The sequence below is a fragment of the Lithobates pipiens genome, unplaced genomic scaffold (genome assembly GCF_037356315.1).
Source record: "Lithobates pipiens isolate NorthernLeopardFrog02 unplaced genomic scaffold, aLitPip1_a1.2 Scaffold_25, whole genome shotgun sequence".
Taxonomy (NCBI): domain Eukaryota; kingdom Metazoa; phylum Chordata; class Amphibia; order Anura; family Ranidae; genus Lithobates; species Lithobates pipiens.
Genome location: NW_027507787.1, coordinates 83,588,235 through 83,609,352, shown reverse-complemented (window position 1 = coordinate 83,609,352; position 21,118 = coordinate 83,588,235). Strand labels below are relative to the sequence as shown.

General features: G+C 44.6%; 1 protein-coding gene across 1 annotated transcript; it reads right to left on the bottom strand.

Moving 5' to 3' along the window:
• Positions 1-7,200: 7,200 nt before the first annotated feature.
• On the bottom strand, positions 7,201-19,863 carry LUZP4 (leucine zipper protein 4). Its single transcript, XM_077453842.1, has 3 exons — positions 19,728-19,863; positions 19,027-19,077; positions 7,201-7,689 (listed from the first exon to the last, which is right to left on the bottom strand). The coding sequence occupies exons 1-3, from the start codon at positions 19,780-19,782 to the stop codon at positions 7,376-7,378; spliced, it is 420 nt and encodes a 139-aa protein (XP_077309968.1). The 5' UTR covers positions 19,783-19,863; the 3' UTR covers positions 7,201-7,375.
• Between the last annotated feature and the right edge of the window lie 1,255 nt (positions 19,864-21,118).

Here is a 21,118-nt window from a genome sequence, read left to right as displayed (position 1 = left end):
GAATGTGGTACGCACCAATTCAGTATAATACTGCACCTGTTTTCTGAGTGCCTGGGAGGAGGGGACTATCTCCTCTTCCTCTGATTCATCCGACTGCTCATGATCCCCATCCTAAGATAGGGATCTCTCCTCTTTTTCAGAAAAATCATCTGAGAGAGGAATCTCAGCAGAGGGAAGGGATCTACCCCTTTTCTTGCTATATTTCAGAGAAGCAGAAATAAAATTCATTATTTTCTCTTAAAAACCCTCCAATGTAGCCCTAAGGGAGTATCTCAGTGACATAAACCGGGGCTGACACATTAGGAGAGGCTGCAAACCTGACAGGTGCACTGACTCGTCTTGAGAGACTGGCTCCAGTCTTGCAGGGGGGGATGGTAACTTACAGGCACTTTTTTAGAACCCCTGGACCTAGGCGGTGATTTACCAGTGCCTTTGCTACCTCCCCCTGAAACCCTCATACGAGGAGACATAGTCCTAAGCTATAAAGCAGAGGTACTAGTACAAGTGCAATCACTGTTGTGCTTAAAGTCTCACAATAAATATATATGCTTAAACTGCACAACCTGATGCTGAGTAGGTGTCTAGGTTTGCCTGGATCCAATTCCACGGATGCTTACTGCCCACAGCTCCTGTGTCTCACACTTACAGCCCCCTGACGCTCTGGACTTTTTACAAACTGCCGCCTGGCGCCTGTGTATTACAGCGCTGTGCACACCAACGTGCACGGCTCACAACCACACTCCCCCCTCCTCCATTAGGCCGGGAACGCGCGCGCGTGCACGAGGACTGCGGGATCCAGGGGGGAAAGGAGAACCCCAAACGGGGCTGCGTGGGACCCCTAAACTACGTGGGACCTCTGTTTACCTTGATGTGGCAGGGACTGTAATGGAGACGTGAGTGTCACGTACCTTCTAGTAGCGAGCCCGAATTGCGGAGAGAGGCCTCCTTTACGACTCCCACTACCGGTTTCCTGGCAATGTAACAGGGAACACAGGAGTAAGGAGGGGTACAGGTGCCTGGCAGGATCAACAGATGGGTAGGATGGGTAGGCGAGGTTCAGTGGAGCAGGCAATCACAGAGAAGGGATCAGCAGGTAGTTTATAGCAGATACACAGTTCAAAGGAGCAGGTAACTTGGCAATAAGCAGTGCAGGAAAGCAGGCCACTTGTAGCAGGTGAACAGTGTAATATACACAAGTGCTTGCAGCAGATAAACAGTCAATATAAGCAGGTACTAGGAGCAGATGGACAGTGCAATACTAGCAGGTTACTTGTAGCAGATGACACAGTTCAGTATAAGCAGGTGACTTGCAGCAGATAGGTAGTTCAATATGAGCAGGCACTTATAGCAGATGAACAGTTCAATACTAACAGATTACTTGTAGCAGATGACACAGTTCAGTATAAGCAGGTGACTTGCAGCAGATAGGTAGTTCAATATGAGCAGGCACTTATAGCAGATGAACAGTTCAATACTAACAGATCACTTGTAGCAGATGACACAGTTCAGTATAAGCAGGTGACTTGCAGCAGATAGGTAGTTCAATATGAGCAGGCATTTATAGCAGATGAACAGTTCAGTATAAGCAGGTTACCCTTTTAGCAGACGGATGGTCAGAGCAAGCCGGATCGGATACCAGACAGGAACGAAGTACAAGGGAACAGGCAGGAGAATAGTCACAACAAGCCGAGGTCGGGTGCAGGCGGATAGCAGATAGGTCACAGGCAGGCCGGGTCAAACAGGAACAAACAATACGGATCAGGTCTCACAGATATAACGCTGTAGAGCAGACAGCAAAGACTGTTGGCAAGAAGCTGGTTTAAATAGGCCGTTTGGCGCCAATACGGACGCACGCACGCGACCGTGCGCGTGCCCGCGCACGCGCACCTGTGTACGAACGTAAGGGCGTTCGTACGATCGTGCGTACCCGCGACGATCGTACATCAGAAGACCTGGAGGTCAATCTCTTCGTGAGATTTTCATGACAGTGAGTCAGCTGGAGAACCAGGCTTCACTGAGCGTGTGTATTGAAAGGCATGTAAGTATGCATCAGGCTGCTCTTACTCCCTCTAGTGGTGGAAACCAGGTAAGACATACAACTACTCAAAATGAAGAAATCCATTCATATATTTATATATACAGGATTAACTTCCCTTACCTGTCCTCGCCGCAGGAATTGCTGAACCAGACAAATTCCAGCCTTCACCCATCACGGCGGGTATTGTTATCCAACCTTCAGGTTTATCTGGGGCTCTTTCTCGGAAGAACCACCTACCTGGGCCATGTAGAAAGCTCTGCCAGAAACTTTTGTGCGCTCTGTATAAACAGTACACCAAGTCTGGTTTTCCCAGAGCCCAGTCTTCCAATGGAGAGGACTTACAGGCAAAACCTCGCTTCTTCGGTTGACGAGGCCCGGGTACCATACCATCTTGGGAGTCAAATATCGGCCCGAGGTATGGATCCGGTTTGTTGTAGCCCTTAGGCCCTCGCAGGGACCTGCATAGAGCTAAAGTTTTACGTGACCATCACCATAGACACTGGCGAAAAAACTGAGGTGCCTCCCAGATGGGAGGGGTTATATAGGGGAGGAATTCTTCTTAATTGGGGTCAACCAGTGTCCAATCACCAGAGGTGCCTATATAACCCACTATGTAATGAAGCTCCTGTGTCCCGTGATGTATGATCAAGAAATATATATATATATATATATATATATATATATATATATATATATATATATATATATATATATATATATATATATATTTATTTATATTTATTTATTTTAGTGACAATCTGATAAATTGTTTCATATGAGCTCACAGAATCTCAAGGTGTAGTTACAATCGGTGATGCAAGACAGATGAAGACAGAGGTCTCTAGTGAATTTATTTGTAGGTTTTGTTTTTTTCATACATTTAGGAAAGGCAGTTTATTTTATCACTAGTTAGTTCTGTTTGCCTGTAACAATGAAACATCTGAACACTTTTGTTTGTTAGGCATGTCTACACCCTGCTGTTTATATAATTTAAGTCAATTATATTGGCAATTCATGTTAACAAGAAAACACCCTAAGTCTCGATTCACACTATGAACTACATATGAATCGCATAGGAACCTCACTGCATTCCTGTTCAATCCACATGCAATTCAGTGCAGTGTGATTTTATTCTATTCACTTTTAATTTGCTCATATTGCACAGCATTGCACCAAGGTCTTGCATGCACAAATTCTGCACCTGCACTGCATCCGGATTGCATGGTCATTTTGTACTTGAAGCTTTCTGTAAGGCTGCTTTCACACTGGGGCGGTATTCAGGCGTTACATCGCTAAAAATAGCGCCTGTGTAACGCCTGAAAAAAACCAGCCCCTTTAACTCCAGTGTGAAAGCCGGAGGGCTTTTACACTGGAGCGATGCGCTGGCAGGACGGTGAAAAAAGTCCTGCTAGCTGCATCTTTGCAGCGGTGAAGGAGCGGTGTATTCACCGCTCCTAAACCGCTCCTACCCATTGAAATCAATGGGACACCGCGGCAATACCGCCGGCAAAGCGCCGCTGCAGCGGCGCTTTGCGGGCGGGTTTAACCCCTTTTCGGCCGCTAGCGGGGGTTAAAACCACCCCGCTAGCGCCCGCACACCGCCGCTAAAACGACGGTAAAGCACCGCTAAAAATAGCGGAACTTTACCACCGACGCCGCTCCCGCTGCAGTGTGAAAGCAGCCTTAGGAAAGTCTCCATAGACCCCCAGTCATCTAAAAACACCAATAGTCTAGTTCTATTTTAAATAGAGAGTAAGGATAAAATACACTTGCAATAAAAAATTTAATAATCACTTTATACTCACTTCTTAGTAAGGAAATCCACTGTCTCCTAAACCCTTATCAACACATCTGTAAATGAGAGTAGATTGCTTTACTTGTTGAGTTCTGCTTGTTCTCTATTGCCGCTCTTCTAATGCTTTGTAATTTTTTCAATTTCTCTTTTAGGTTCTGTAGGTCACATTTAACATTCATTTTACTTAAATATCTGTATGCCAATCTTGTTTGTCTGTGCATGCCATGACTGTTTATGTCCGACATCAGTTTAACTTTCTATGTTCTTTGATTTCCTGAAAAATATATATTTTTTTTCATGATTGGATCATTAATCCTATCTCTATTCCAAGATAGTGGGTAAAGTACCTAGACTGTTGTACTTCAGTCCCCTAGATCAGTTGCTAATCATAATAAATCTGAAAATAAAAATCTGTAAACATTATATATATATATATATTTTTATATATATTTTTAGCAGAGAATCTAGAGAATAAAATGGTGATTGTTGCAATATTTTATGTCACACGGTATTTGTGCAGCAGTGTTTTAAACACTTTTAGGGAAAAGGGACAATTTCATGAATTTAAAAAAAATAAAATAGTATAGTTATCCCAATTTTTTTGTATAATGTGAAACGCTGAGTAAATAGATACCAAACATGTCACACTTTATAATTGCACGCAATGTGTTTTCTTTGCTGCGCAAGCTCGCGGTGATGAGGAGGCTTTGAAAAAAACAAAACATTGTTTCTTATTTATTTGTATATTATTAAATTGTGTTTTGTTTTTTTTAAATGTGATCACTTTTATTGCTGTCACAAGGAATGTAAACATCCCTTGTGATAGTAATAGGTGGTGACAGGTACTCTTTATGGAGGGATCAGGGGTCTAAAAGACCTCCAATCCCTCCTTTGCACTTCAAAGTATTCAGATCACTGAAATCTGAATACTGTATATTTTTTAAAATCCGGCGCCATTGACAGCTGAGTAAACAGGAAGTGACGTTGTGACGTCGCTTCCATGTTTACATCCAGGAGACTGGAACAAAGCCATTTCCAGCATCATTCCAGTCTTTTACTAGCCGTCAGAATCTGTGGATGTTCGATCAGGCCTTCCGGTGGAACGGGAGGCCTGGGAAGAGCGACGGGAGGCAGCGGGGGGGGGAGACGTCCCCTCCCACTCCACTGGTATAACAGCCGAGCGGCTTTTAACAAATCAATAGTGGGGACGTCACTAGGGGACATCGACTAGTACTATAGGCCATAGCTTATGTGGTCTAGACCAACATCCAGGCAGAATGTATTCAAGTCTTATTGTTCTCTATTCACATCTGACCCACATATCTGCAAGCAGTTCTATTATTTGATACCTCTGTTCCTGCTTCTTAGCAGGGGCTTTGTCTAATTTCTTAAAGCCAAACTTTATAACATCCATAACAACTTGATACAAAATAACGTTCTTTAGCTAGGTACATACATTCCACATTATTAATTATGCTACCAAAATTAGTGTGTGCTGTAAGTTGCCTTTAGCATTGCTTCTGTTTCTTCTTACTTGAGGCTGCCATTTTGCTGAAGCCAAAAGCCCCCGAACAGTAAGTAAATCATAAAGTGGAACCAAACCCATCAATTTAACAGTTTAAAAAAACAGTTACATTCCTGGAATGCTAACTGTCACATTTGCTTGTGTCCTCAACCAAACTACCAAACATCAAATGGCTTGTGTCATAACCAATAACATGTACATCAATATGGCAGTTGCAGATAACACAGAAGCAGCTTCCTTTGCTTTAACCACTTCAGATCCGCGCTATTGCCAAATGACGGCATTAGCGCGGACCTACATTTTCAGGACTACGTCTATTGACGTCGTCCTGGTTACGAGCGGCCTGCGCGCCCCCTGAGGGGCGCGCGCGGCGCGCTCTGTGATCGGCGAGTCCGTGAGACTCGCCTGATCACCGATCCGTGTAAGGGGTCGATCCCGACCCCTTATCACGTGATCAGCTGTCAGCCAATGACAGCTGATCATGTGATAGAACGGAGCCGGTAATCGGCTATTATTCCTCCTCGCGCTGACAGCGCGAGGAGAGAAAAAAAAAGCCGATCACCGGCGGCCGTGATCGGGACATCAGTCCCGATCACGGCCATCAATACAAGGGACCACCTGCCACCTGCCTGTGCCCACCTGCCTCCCGCAGTGCCATCCTGAAGTAAAATAAAAGAAAAAGTAAGTGCCCCCCGTCAGTGCCCCCTGTCAGTGCCCATAGTGCCCACAGTGCCACCCACAGTGCCACCCACAGTGCCACCCACAGTGCCACCCACAGTGCCACCCCACAGTGCCACCCACAGTGCCACCCAATCTGCCTCAAAGGTGCTGCACCCCAGTGCCGCCCATCAGTGCCCAGCAGTGCCGCCCATCAGTGCCCAGCAGTGCCGCCCATCAGTGCCCAGCAGTGCCACCTATCAGAGCCACCTATCAGTGCCACCTATCAGTGCCCATCAGTCCCATCTATCTGTGGTACCTATCAGTGCCCATCCGTGCCACCCATCCGTGCCACTTATCCGTGCCACCCATCCGTGCCATCTTATCTGTGCCCATCTTTGCCCATCAGTGCCGCCTTATCTGTGCCCATCGGTGCCGCCTTATCTGTGCCTATTAGTGCCGCCTTAACTATGCCTATCAGTGCCCACCAGTGCAGCCCATCAGTGCCCACCAATGCAGCCCATCAGTGCCCACCAATGCAGCCCATCAGTGCCCACCAATGCAGCCTATCAGTGCCGCCTAATCAGCGCACTTCAATGAAGGAGAAAAATGACCCGTTTGCAAAATTTTATAACAAACTATTAAAACATGATTTTTTTTTTTTTTTTTTTGCATCTTTTTTGGTTTGTTTAGCAAAAAATAAAACTCCGAGCTGTAACTAAATACCACCAAAAGAAAGCTCTATTTGTGGGAAAAAAATGATAAAAATTTCATTTGGGTACAGTGTTGTATGCCCGCGCAATTGTCACTCAAAGTGCATCAGCGCTGAAAGCTGAAAATTGGTCTGGGACTGAGGGGGGTTTAAGTGCCCAGTAAGCAAGTGGTTAAAGGATAGGAGGGTTTCCGCTTTAAGGCTGTCATCAGATCGACCTCCACCAATTCTTGAAAAGTCTAAAACTATAGAGCAATTGAGCATGTGCAGAGCAGGGTGAGACAGTGCATTACTGGATTTAAACAGTATAGGCACTTATTTGTAATGTTTTATATAGCTATACCTGCAAGAGGGGCAGCCTAAAGTGGGCTAGTAGGACTTAATTTTCTGACTAAAGATCCACTTTAAGTCTAAATATTGCAAACATTTTAAAATTTTGACAGTTATTTAAACAGACACAGGATTTGACTCCATTGCATATTCTCATATTTTATTTGTAGCAGAGGCCAAACAGTAATATTGATAATAAATGATGTCATAATTGTGATTAATTATTTATAGAAAATGTGCTTGCTTGTTTCCATCTACTATAAACATGTAATCCATGTTAATGGAGTTGTCTTTCTTACTGCTGAGACAATGCTGACTCTATTTATAATGTTCCTGGCTACCATGATCCTGGCTCTTGGAATCTTCACTGTGACCCTTGGACTCATCGTTGTGGCCTCCCTGGCCTTTGTTATCATCATGATCGCCATGGCCCTTTGAGCTTTGATCACCATGCCCCTTTGAGCTTTCATGATGATCTCCATGACCTTTTGAGCCATTATCATGACTTCCTGGACCTTTTGAGCCATCCTCATGATCTCCATGTTGTTTATGGCCTTTAGATCCACCATCGTTATGTTCTTGTCCTTTTTTTCCAGCATCATGACCTCCATGGCTTTGATGCTGAGAGGTACCTTAAGAAAAAATGAATAAAGAATAGTTTGTGGATTAGTTATGTTTCTTTGGTTGATACAAATTAGAATTGCCTTTTTCACACTTTTTTCATAATATTAATGCTGAGACCCTAATCATTTTTTCCAAGCTTCTAGAAACATACCTGGTATATCAGTCCTTTACCAGTTTTAATTGATATTAGTACATAATTGTTGGGGAAATTGCATATATCCATATTTCCCTATTATTGATGGTTAATATTTTGTCTCACTAATGAATTCTAAGCCTCCACATCCTGATCAAAGAGCCATATAAAGACATAAGTGTAACTCTACCATATACCAAAGAAATGTTATTATTAACTGGTCAAGTCCTTGAGAGGTCATATTGCATAGGGAGTTGGCTTGGGGGTGGTCTATTCTTTATACACACGTCTAATACCACAGCCCAAACTGGCATAAGTCAGTCTCACCCAGAACAGCCATGAGGCAAGTGTCTGGTCCTGATTAGTGATGGACGAACTTCCGACGGGACGTTTCGCGAACGCGAAACGCGAACGGACACAAACGTTCGCGAAAACGACCGTTCGCCGCGGGCTCCATTGACTTCAATGGGAGGCGAATTTCGCAAACCTTTAGGTCGAATTTGCGGCCACGGGGTAATTATTAGGGGGTAGCACGTAGTCCCACCACCTGGACAATAGCATAATACATGTATGAGGTGAATTTGGGATCGATAACTACAAGCATTTTTTTTTTATTTGGGAAATTGTTCTGACAATTCAGGACTATGGAGCTAATGAAGGCAATGGAGGAGAGGGAAGGTCAGGGACCAGGGTAGGCAAACAAGAGGGTGCAGGAGATACAGAGCACTGACAGCAGCACCGTAATACAGAGCACTGACATCAGCACCGTGACATACAGCGCTGACAGCAGCTCCGTGACATACAGCGCTGACAGCAGCTCCGTGACATACAGCGCTGACAGCAGCTCCGTGACATACAGCGCTGACAGCAGCTCCGTGACATACAGCGCTGACAGCAGCTCCGTGACATACAGCGCTGACAGCAGCACCGTGACATACAGCGCTGACAGCAGCTCCGTGACATACAGCGCTGACAGCAGCTCCGTGACATACAGCGCTGACAGCAGCTCCGTGACATACAGCACTGACAGCAGCTCCGTGACATACAGCGCTGACAGCAGCTCCGTGACATACAGCGCTGACAGCAGCACCGTGACATACAGCGCTGACAGCAGCTCCGTGACATACAGCGCTGACAGCAGCTCCGTGACATACAGCGCTGACAGCAGCTCCGTGACATACAGCGCTGACAGCAGCTCCGTGACATACAGCGCTGACAGCAGCTCCGTGACATACAGCGCTGACAGCAGCTCCGTGACATACAGCGCTGACAGCAGCTCCGTGACATACAGCGCTGACAGCAGCTCCGTGACATACAGCGCTGACAGCAGCTCCGTGACATACAGCGCTGACAGCAGCTCCGTGACATACAGCGCTGACAGCAGCTCCGTGACATACAGCGCTGACAGCAGCACCGTAAGCAGCCCCAGGAGGAAGTCAGCACAGCACAGGGATGGTGTGATCCCCTCATAATAAGAACCCCCAGGAGGAAGTCAGCACAGCACAGGGATGGTGGGAGCCCCTCATAATAAGAACACCCAGGAGGAAGTCAGCACAGCACAGGGATGGTGGGAACCCCTCATAATAAGCAGCCCCAGTAGAAATATGACACCGCTCAACCTCTTCAAAGAGGAGGGTAGGGGCATATAGTACGGTGTGCTTTTTTGGGTCAGGGAAGTGAGCCAAATGAATTAAGAAGGTCTGTGTGCTTGATTCCAAAAATTGTTTATAGACATATACATGGTCTACTGATCACATGTGTTGAATTCCTCCGAGATCCATGCCTCATTCATTTTTAGAAATGTGAGGTAGTTAACACTGTGGTGAGCTAGGCGAGTACGCTTATCGGTCACAATCCCCCCTGCTGCGCTGAACGTCCTTTCGGACAGGACACTGGATGAGGGGCAAGCCAACAGTTCGATTGCAAATTGGGCAAGCTCTGGCCAGAGGTCAAGCCTGCCCACCCAGTAGTCTAGGGGTTCATCACTCCTCAGAGCGTCCACATCGGCCGTTAACCCAATGTAGTCGGACACCTGACGGTCTAGGCGTTCCCTGATGCTGGATCCGGATGACACCTGTCGATGGGTCGGCTGAAAGAATGACCTCATATCCGAAGTCACCAACACATCTTCAAACCGGCCTCTTCTTGCAGGCGCTGTTGGATTGGTACCCGCAAATCCTTCTCTGGGAGTGGGAATTGCTCCTCTGCCAGCGCACGCAAAAGCAGAATGCAGCATTTCTCGAAGCAAGGCCTGGAAGTGCTGCATTCTGACAGCCCTCTGCGACGGCGGTAACATTTCCGCCATTTTGTGTTTGTACCGGGGGTCTAAGTACGTTGCCACCCAGTACTGGTCCTTGACCCTCATGCTTTTTATACGGGGGTCCCTATTAAAACACTGGAGCATGAAGGCCCCCATTTGCACTAAAGTGGAAGCGGTGTGGTGGCCTGGCTCCTGCTCATCATCCAGGATAATGTCGTCCTCTTCATTCTCCTCTCCCCATCCTCGCACAACAGGGATCCCAGAAAGGTTTAAAGCATGCTCTTCTTGCTCCTGCTCATCCGCCCCGGCACCATCCTCCTCTGACTCCTCATCAGACTCCTGTTGTTGACTTGTCTCAGATAGAGTAGCCCCCCCTGGGAATTCATCCAGCATTGCGACTTCCTCATCTTCCCGCTCCTGCTCCTCCACAGCCTGATCAATGACACGACGCAATGCACGCTCCAGAAAGAAGGCATAAGGTACCATGTCACTGATGGCGCCATGGCTGCGACTGACCAGTTTGGTGATCTCCTCAAATGGCCGCAGAAGTCTGCATGTGTCGCGCATGAGCAGCCACTGGCGCGGTGAAAAAAAACCCAGCTCCCCAGAACCGTTTCTTTCGCAGAGTTCATACAGGTAGACGTTAACTGCACGTTTCTGCTGGAGCAGCCTATCAAGCATATAGAAGGTTGAGTTCCATCGCGTCGGGCAATCGCAAATAAGACGTCTGACCGGCAGATGGTGTCGCCGCTGAATGTCAGCAAGGCGAGCCATGGCCGTGTAAGATCTTCTGAAATGGGCCGAGATTTTCCTTGCCTGCCGCAAGATGTCCTGGACCCCAGGGTATTTGACAAGGAATCGCTGCACGACCAAGTTTAAGACGTGTGCCATGCACGGCACGTGCGTGATTTTGCCCTGTTTCAATGCGCTAAGCAGATTGGCACCGTTGTCACACACCACTTTACCAACTGTCAAATTGAGCGGTGTTAGCCACTCATCTGCCTGTGAACGCAAAGCTGAAAGGAGTGCCGGGCCAGTGTGGCTCTTTGCTTCCAGGCACAACAGACGCAGCACGGCATGGCAACGTCTCACCTGGCATGTGGAATAGGTTCTGGGGAGCTTGGGCGGTGCAGTGGAAGAGACGCTAGCAGCGGAAAAGGAGGAGGCAGCTGAGGAGGAGAGGGAGGAGGATGGAGTAGGAGGAGGAGAAGAAGAGTCAGGCCTGCATGCAATCCGTGGCGGTAAAACCAAATCTACACGGGTGCCACGGGTTACATGCTTGACGGCCGTCAGAAGGTTCACCCAGTGGGCAGTAAAACTGATATACCTTCCCTGCCCGTGTTTGCTAGACCACGTGTCTGTGGTCAGATGTATCTTGGCACCGACACTGTGTGCCAGAGATACATTCACTTGCCGCTGAACATGGCCATATAGCTCTGGGATGCCCTTCTCTGAGAAATACTTCCTTCCTGGGACCTTCCATTGTGGTGTTCCAATGGCCACAAATTTGCGAAAGGCCTCCGAGTCCACCAGTTTATATGGCAGTAGTTGGCGGGCTATGAGTTCTGACAAGCCAGCCGCCAACCGTTGGGCAAGAGGGTTATCCGGCGTCATCATTTTTTTACGCTCAAACATTAGGCCCACGGAAGCCTGCCTTTTTGCAGAAAAATGTGAGCTTGGCGTGATGGAAGGTGGAGTGGAGGACAATTGTGAGGAGAGAGGAGAAGGAGAAGTAGAAGACGAGGCTGGACGGTGAGAGCCTGCAGTGTGGCTTTGTGTGTTCCGTTGCTCCCACTGGGCTCGGTGATGGCTGCTCATGTGCCTTCTTAAGGCGGTCGTCCCTAGGTGAGTATTGGGCTTACCGCGACTAACGCGTTGACTGCAAAGATTGCAGATGGCAACGCTATTGTCAGCAGCGGACACGTTAAAAAAAGCCCACACTGCGGAGCCATGTGCCGGTGTCCTGGGAGCGCCAGATGTGACCGTACATGGTCGATGACTCGCTCCTGATACATTTGCAGTCTGCTTTGTCCCTGCTGTGCAATGTAAGTCATTGCTGCTTCTCCTCCCTATCTGCTGGTCCATATCTCCCTCTGAACTCCCCTCCTCTTCCTCTCTTGTGGGCACCCACGTGACATCACTAGACACGTCATCATCAACGTCACCTTCCCCACCGCTATAAGTAGAGTAGGCAGCAACACCGGGGACCAACCTCCTCCTTGGGCTGATCTGGGTACTGGCGTCAGACTGCTGAGTAGCGCTTGTTGCTACCTCCTCTTCCTGATCCAATACCAAGAGTGGCTGCGCATCAGAAATGTCCTCTTGATATGGATCGGAAAATAATTCCAGTGACTCAAGCGGAAGGTATGTGGTGGTGGTGGTGGTGGTCGTGTTGTTGGTGGTAGTGTCTTTGGGGGTGCACATAGCAGAGAGTGAAGAAGAGGGTGCAGATCGAGAGGATGAGGAGGGTGCAGAAGAGTAAGGCTGAGCGAGCCACTCAACCAAGTCTGGTGCATCCTTTAAAGTAATTGAACGCACCTTCTGCAACTTCCCACTTTGGCTCAAGCCTGTTGCTCCTGCCCTACCCCTACCACCCCTGCGGAAGGGCCTGCCTCTTCCTCTGCATGTCATTTTTTAAATGACCCTGTGACAAAACTCTTAGTCCCTATACCGCTGAAGGACTGCTGCAGTATAGGTGAGCGGTCAGCAGTGGTGCACGTCAACCCTATCTATTGTGGACCTATAGCGGTCCTTACAGAACAGCAGACTGTACCGCACTCAAGCCTATGTACCGTAGCACCCTATACCAAGTTACCAGTCCTTATAAGAACTTTTGTGGACCAAGCAGGTTGTGTATTAGTGTTTAGCAGACTGTACGTCAGTCCCTATACCGCTGAAGGACTGCTGCAGTATAGGGCAGCGGTCAGCAGTGGTGCACGTCAACCCTATCTATTGTGGACCGATAGCGGTCCTTACAGAACAGCAGACTGTACCGCACTCAAGCCTATGTACCGTAGCACCCTATACCAAGTTACCAGTCCTTATAAGAACTTTTGTGGACCAAGCAGGTTGTGTATTAGTGTTTAGCAGACTGTACGTCAGTCCCTATACCGCTGAAGGACTGCTGCAGTATAGGGCAGCGGTCAGCAGTGGTGCACGTCAACCCTATCTATTGTGGACCGATAGCGGTCCTTACAGAACAGCAGACTGTACCGCACTCAAGCCTATGTACCGTAGCACCCTATACCAAGTTACCAGTCCTTATAAGAACTTTTGTGGACCAAGCAGGTTGTGTATTAGTGTTTAGCAGACTGTACGTCAGTCCCTATACCGCTGAAGGACTGCTGCAGTATAGGGCAGCGGTCAGCAGTAGTGCACGGCAACCCTATGTATTGTGGACCGATAGCGGTCCTTACAGAACAGCAGACTGTAACGCACTCAGGCCTATGTACCGTAGCACCCTATACCAAGTTACCAGTCCTTATAAAAACTTTTGTGGACCAAGCAGGTTGTGTGTTAGTGTTTAGCAGACTGTGCGTCAGTCCCTATACCGCTGAAGGACTGCTGCAGTATAGGGCAGCGGTCAGCAGTAGTGCACGGCAACCCTATGTATTGTGGACCGATAGCGGTCCTTACAGAACAGCAGACTGTAACGCACTCAGGCCTATGTACCGTAGCACCCTATACCAAGTTACCAGTCCTTATAAGAACTTTTGTGGACCAAGCAGGTTGTGTGTTAGTGATTAGCAGACTGTACGTCAGTCCCTATACCAATGAAGGACTGCTGCAGTATAGGGCAGCGGTCAGCAGTAGTGCACGGCAACCCTATGTATTGTGGACCGATAGCGGTCCTTACAGAACAGCAGACTGTAACGCACTCAGGCCTATGTACCGTAGCACCCTATACCAAGTTACCAGTCCTTATAAGAACTTTTGTGGACCAAGCAGGTTGTGTGTTAGTGATTAGCAGACTGTACGTCAGTCCCTATACCAATGAAGGACTGCTGCAGTATAGGGCAGCGGTCAGCAGTAGTGCACGGCAACCCTATGTATTGTGGACCGATAGCGGTCCTTACAGAACAGCAGACTGTACTGCACTCAGGCCTATGTACCGTAGCACCCTATACCAAGTTACCAGTCCTTATAAAAACTTTTGTGGACCAAGCAGGTTGTGTGTTAGTGTTTAGCAGACTGTGTGTCAGTCCCTATACCGCTGAAGGACTGCTGCAGTATAGGGCAGCGGTCAGCAGTAGTGCACGGCAACCCTATGTATTGTGGACCGATAGCGGTCCTTACAGAACAGCAGACTGTAACGCACTCAGGCCTATGTACCGTAGCACCCTATACCAAGTTACCAGTCCTTATAAGAACTTTTGTGGACCAAGCAGGTTGTGTGTTAGTGATTAGCAGACTGTACGTCAGTCCCTATACCAATGAAGGACTGCTGCAGTATAGGGCAGCGGTCAGCAGTAGTGCACGGCAACCCTATGTATTGTGGACCGATAGCGGTCCTTACAGAACAGCAGACTGTACTGCACTCAGGCCTATGTACCGTAGCACCCTATACCAAGTTACCAGTCCTTATAAGAACTTTTGTGGACCAAGCAGGTTGTGTGTTAGTGATTAGCAGACTGTACGTCAGTCCCTATACCAATGAAGGACTGCTGCAGTATAGGGCAGCGGTCAGCAGTAGTGCACGGCAACCCTATGTATTGTGGACCGATAGCGGTCCTTACAGAACAGCAGACTGTACTGCACTCAGGCCTATGTACCGTAGCACCCTATACCAAGTTACCAGTCCTTATAAGAACTTTTGTGGACCAAGCAGGTTGTGTATTAGTGTTTAGCAGACTGTGCGTCAGTCCCTATACCGCTGAAGGACTGCTGCAGTATAGGGCAGCGGTCAGCAGTAGTGCACGGCAACCCTATGTATTGTGGACCGATAGCGGTCCTTACAGAACAGCAGACTGTACCGCACCCAAGCCTATGTACCGTAGCACCCTAGACAGACCAAGTTACCAGTCCTGATAAAGAGCTTTGTGGAACAAGTGAGTTGTGAATGATTAGCAGACTGCAGCAGAAGGGCAGCAGTCAAGTATAATATTCTTTCTATATTTGGAAGAAAGAATATTATACGTGTACAAGCCTATTACCGTACCACTGATACCAGTCCTGAAAAGAACCTTTGTGGAACTAATAGTAACAGCAAGTCTTTAAAATTATCCTCACTGCCTGACACACTGCTTCCTGCCTGTCCCTATACAAATTGGCAAAAAAGAGTAGGCTGGAACGATTAGCTGGAACAGCTCTTTTGTGGACCTGATAGTAACAGCTAATGATGATGATGATGATGATGATGAAGAAAGACTAATCTGGCTGAGCTGTCCCTAAAATAGCAGCATACAGCGCTCTGTCCCTTTATCTAAACTGACAAAAGAAACTCAGGCTGCTGACCTAACACCTATACCAGTCCTGAAAAGAACTTTTGTGTACCAAATAGCTAGCGTTTTCTCTGTCCCTACTCCACACAGGATCCTTTCCCTACAGTGACAGAAGAAAGAATGTAAAATGGCCACCGGATCGGGTGTATTTATAGGTTAGGGGGAATGTCCAAGTGTCCATGAGCTGTCATGTCTCAATTGGTTGTCCTGTAACACATGATAAACGTGTCACGAAAGGTTAAAGTTCTTGTATACATTAAACACGTAAGTCCGCCGGGGCGAACGACGGAAAAAGGCGTTCGAACCCGCGGACGGCGAAAGTCGGAAATTCGCCGCGAAACGACCGCCGGGCGAACCGTTCGGCCATCACTAGTCCTGATCACCTGTGCTATGTTATGGGACTCCATGGTGGGAAAAAGCACCTTTAGTTAAGTGTTCTTGATATTTCCTTTATCTTTATCTGTATTTGTCATTGCCTTTAATACATGTTATACTTTTAAGCATTTGTGCGATCTCTCTTTGCATATATTGAATAAAAACCCTTGAAAGAACTTTAAAAAATCAAGTGACTCGGATTAAACAATAATAATACATAAGTGGATGGTAAGCTTTACTTATGTTTGCCACAAACAGAATTTTTAGGTTTAGCTAGTTTTGAGGATATCCAAAAATATGTAGTTTTTGAAACTTGGGGACCTGTTTGTAAATTATTGCATAACAATATTGTGTGTACATTTCTTGGTATATTTAGACTTTATTGTCATGAAATTATGTGTGGAAGTTTCTCAGGCTTTCTGTGTAAATACACTCTATAAAGGCAGTTATAGTAAATGCTTTGTTTATTTTTGAATGTGTTAATATAAAGTATTTTGCTGTCTACAAAGAGTTGTATTAAAATGCTTTTGTACATTCCTCTGGGGTGGTCTGTATTAATGAATGTGAATGTCAATGACAATGCTTGTTAAAATTGTGGATATTGCATGCATTAAATTTCATGTGCTTGGCATAGGGCTTATAGGATTATATTTGTATCTGTAAAAAAAATATCAGGGTAGACATATTGCAGTCAGAGACAGTATTGTCAGTTTTATATTGAGCCTACTCTAAATGATGCCCATTCTAAACCCAATTTTCTGTTTCGGTGACAACTGTGAAATTAGAATTTTCCATCAAGTTCTGTCCTGGTTTCAGTGGTCAGGGGACATATAGAAGAAGGGATCTTCCCAATCACAAGATTTAAGACACAGTTTTACATAAAGAGTCTAAACAATATCACGCTATGTGGAGCCCGTTTTCGTTTTGATTGCTGTGAGGTGCACTCTGGAAACATAGATGGCAACAAGGAGACTATGATTGTAGCTATTTCATGGATCCCTTGGTCATAGAGACTGCACTCGCTCATTTGACCTCTCTTGTCATACGACATTGAGGGTCAACTACTTTTCTACAATTTGAGGGAGCACTTTTCCACCCTAAATCAGCATTGTGTGGGATTTAAATGGAGAACACGTTATTTGGACTTAAGGAATCAAGGATTGCAATTCATTCACTGCACTTGGACTTTGTATTGCATATATTTGTGTCACTCATTTATATTAGTTATAGCATTTGTGTCACCAACTTTCATCACTGAGTGGATCTACATGGTATTATGATAGTATATCGTTAACTGATTTAATATATCTTTTTTCAGTATTAGCAAGTGATATTTGCCTGTGGGGTTTTAGATTCTCGTGACACCACCATTCATCATCAATCACTCGTTTTTGATTTGCAACAACTTATTAATTTATTCACGCTTCAGTCATTATTCCAGCCATGAGTGTTTATCTTATTGCATACATCCAGAAAATAGCTAAATCACTTCTTCTACATTTAGTTTATAAAATACAGGAAGATTCCCGATACAGGTGTGATACCTGCCTTGCTCATGTGCCAAAACCACACCCCCTGACAAAACCTGCAGCAATTAAAGTAACTGGACTTGTTGCTAACCTATTACCAGTAAAATGTAATTCTTTACAAATTTTCCAGAAATTCATGTTGATTCAATCAATTTACTTTAGTAATTTTAAGCATCCTGGCAGTGCTGTGCCAGCAGATGAGACTCAGAGAGAGGGTCCTAGGGTATTGAGCAATCTGCACATGCAGTCAAGAAATATGAAAGAAGTAAAGCCTTCTCTGCCTTTACTGCTATCCCAATAACAATGCAATTGTTAATAGATGCAAATGCAGTTATTTAAAGTGGTTCTAAAGGTTTAAGGTTTTTTTACCTTCATGCATTCTATGCATGAAGGTAAAAAACATTCTGATTGGAGTTAAGCTTAGTACACTTAACTGGATGACATTCAGCCCATGTGTATGGCAGCCAATCCGACAGAATCCAGTCGTTCGGCCAATGGCTAAGAGAGCTGACCAGAGTGTTCTGGTAGGGGGGCTGAACAGCTCAACAGGGGAGATGGCTCCGATCTGAGCTGTCAGTTGGTGTGTACTAGGCTTTAGACTTTGCTTCTCAATTTTAATTCCCTGGGCTTTAATGTACAGTTTTGCAAATTTGTGTTTGTAAATTTTGGACGTATAGAGAATGAAAAGATCAAAGTGCATAACCATAATAACCAAAAAGACTGTTGAAGTTTGACCAGCACAACATGAAGCTTGATTGATTGCTATGGATTACTTCATGTAAATGGAAACAGTTAAAAAAATACTGAGGCTGCCTTTTCTGACTTGTTTTTCAAGGTGCAGACTTTGAGGCTGTCATGCTTATCCTTTCTTTACTATGTGCAACAAGAATGTCCATATTAAGTTTAGGGACACTTGATACAGCATGTATGTGCTTGTTTTGGGACACTGGGGTTTATTTACTAAAGCTGTAGAGAATCAGACTCACTTCAACATTAAAACCAATAAGCTTCCAGGTTTTATAGCCAAAGCTTAATTTAACAAGCTGACGTTAGAATCTGATTGGCTACCATGCATAGTTGCACCAGATTCTGGGTGCACTAGTTGTAGTAAATCTACCCCAATGTGTCCCTAAGTAATAAAACAATTATGTCAGAGCTTACACCTTTAGAAATCAATTACCAATAGCAGACCTCATATTTCTATTCTTATAGCTCCTCTTTTGAACAAGTGCTTTGCTCAAAGCACTTTTTAGTTCATAAACATCATAGTTTCAGTATGTTCCTAAGTTCAGTGAAATATGTACCATTCTTGTGCCGGTGGCTTTAATTTAGCATTTTATTGCTCATAGCTGTAAAGCCTTAGTTGGTAACTGAACTTGTCTATTGCTGAAAATACTTGAAAGAAACAAAGATTGATGGCTCCAGAAAAAAATATACAAATGAAGGAATGCAATGCCTTTGTTTATGAACTTCCATCATAAATGACAGATAATAACTGATAAAACTATTATTGGTGCCAAATGAGCTTTTTATGTTAAGGTAGGAGCACTTTAAACTAATGTATTAAACTGCTAAGTCATCAGTTTTAATAACTGTTGTATTTGTACCTTTAGATGAAGCTTGGTGTGCATCATGACCCTGCATTACAGGAATGTCGGCTGTTGGGAAAGATCATACAGAACAATTTAAGCATTTATTTATATTCTTCCTATGTATAATATTGAATCTAAACATAGTCTAGTCCCTTCTAGGGCAATGGATTATTACATTACAAGCTAGTAGATTTATGAAAAAAAATCCTCGAAAATTTAGCAATATTTTTTAGATTTCAACATGGTATCCCTGTTTTACCCTACAAAACACTCAGCAGGCCTAGCACAGGGAGGACCCCGTCTCTAAAGGTAAGGGGTTGAGGCAGAGAGGAGTTATTGGCACAGTTGTGTTTAGATTCATGTAGAACTCATATAACATCTAAAATAAATCTAACATTTACCCTGTACCAATAAAAAATAAATAATAACGATATATGTAACACAGAATACTGAAATGTATGCCTCACATGAAATCAAATTCAAATTTTACCGAGTAACCTAACCAGGCAAATTACCACAATTTCATCAAAATGCCCTCAAATGGCTCACTCACTTAAATCTATTTACATTAAATGTTTCTACTGAAGCTACAATATCATAAAGGGTCCTTTAGGCCACTGGAATCTTCCATCAAATATGTACAGTCATTCTTTATAAATAAGAAGTATACTATATTTATATATTGTATCTGTAGCTACACAGGCTGATTTACTTACAATCATGGTCTTTAGATTGACCGCTGTGTTTTCCACTGCCTTTTGTTCCAGACATTTTTGTCAGTCAATAGGTTGAGCTAAACGGAACACTGGATGCTGGTTCTTCACTGTCCACCACATTTGGAGTGGTGTCTTTTTATACTGCTTTTGGAACCATTATACAGTGAGTAAGCACCATGATTTATCTGCAGGTTCTTCCATTCACCAATGACATGTCTGCATGATACGATTTATAGCTGTAAATGAGGCAGTCCTTTAATTCAAACTATTAAGTATAATTCAAACAATTTCATTTGTTTCATCTTTGCGTGCTATTACTGAACTGAAAATACTATTTCTTTAGTTCAATTAATGCTTATAATGATAATAGCAGGTGATTTTGTATAAATAACCAATGTTCTAGTTCAACCAAGTATCTATACAAAGTCGTTTATGTCAAATCAAAGTCTTTGTAAAGGGGTGTGAAAAGAAAACAGTTTTATGCCTTTGTTTGTTTTTTTATTATTATTTGTTTAAGCTATTCAAATTATTATAGTGTAGCCAATGTGAGGGGCTTGATCAAATTTTTGCATAGAATAGCTATAGGGATTTGTGAAGCAATTACTTCCTTTCTGAAGCATGTATGTTTGTATTAAAAAATTATTGGTGATAAAATACATTTTTTCCCACACTCCCCATCTCAGCGCTTTGTCCACCTTGTATAGCCATACGTGGAGGATAATACTGGTAATCTGCAACATATAAGGAATGTGCACTTGAAATTGTTTGGGAGATGGCTATGTCAGGTCTTGGGCACCCCCAAGCAGAAATAGGCAACAGCTCTCCATTAAGGTAAAGACATGGCAGGGCATTCGCATGATAGCTGCAGAGTGGAAGAAAATAGATCAGCGCTCTGATGCTGCAAAGGACAAAAAGGAAGGAATGCAGAAGAGAGAAAAGGGGAGAGGTTGTAGGAAACTGTAATTAAGGTAGAGAGCAAACATAAGAATTTTTTGTTGATAAAATATTTAGTACACTATGGCAGGATTCACATTTATGCACTTACATTGCAGAGCATTTTCAGGTGCGTTTTTATGCTCTTCTTAATCCACTGACATACATTGCCATTCCTATTCAAAGCATTAATATTTATATAGATGAATGGAAAATGAACATTAATTTTGGCCAGTGTGTTTGCATGCTAACACAATGCTTATGTGTGAACCAGCTCCATTAAAAACAATGGCAAACCTCTGCACATGCATTAATGCATAGGTGTAAAGGAGCCCTTTGATGGATACAATATTTTATCTCCATTTCCATTTTATCTCATGATAAATTTCTCACTTAGGTATATTTTTATTTAATTTTTTTATGTAAAACATGCCGTTTCAATGTTGAAAGATGATTTT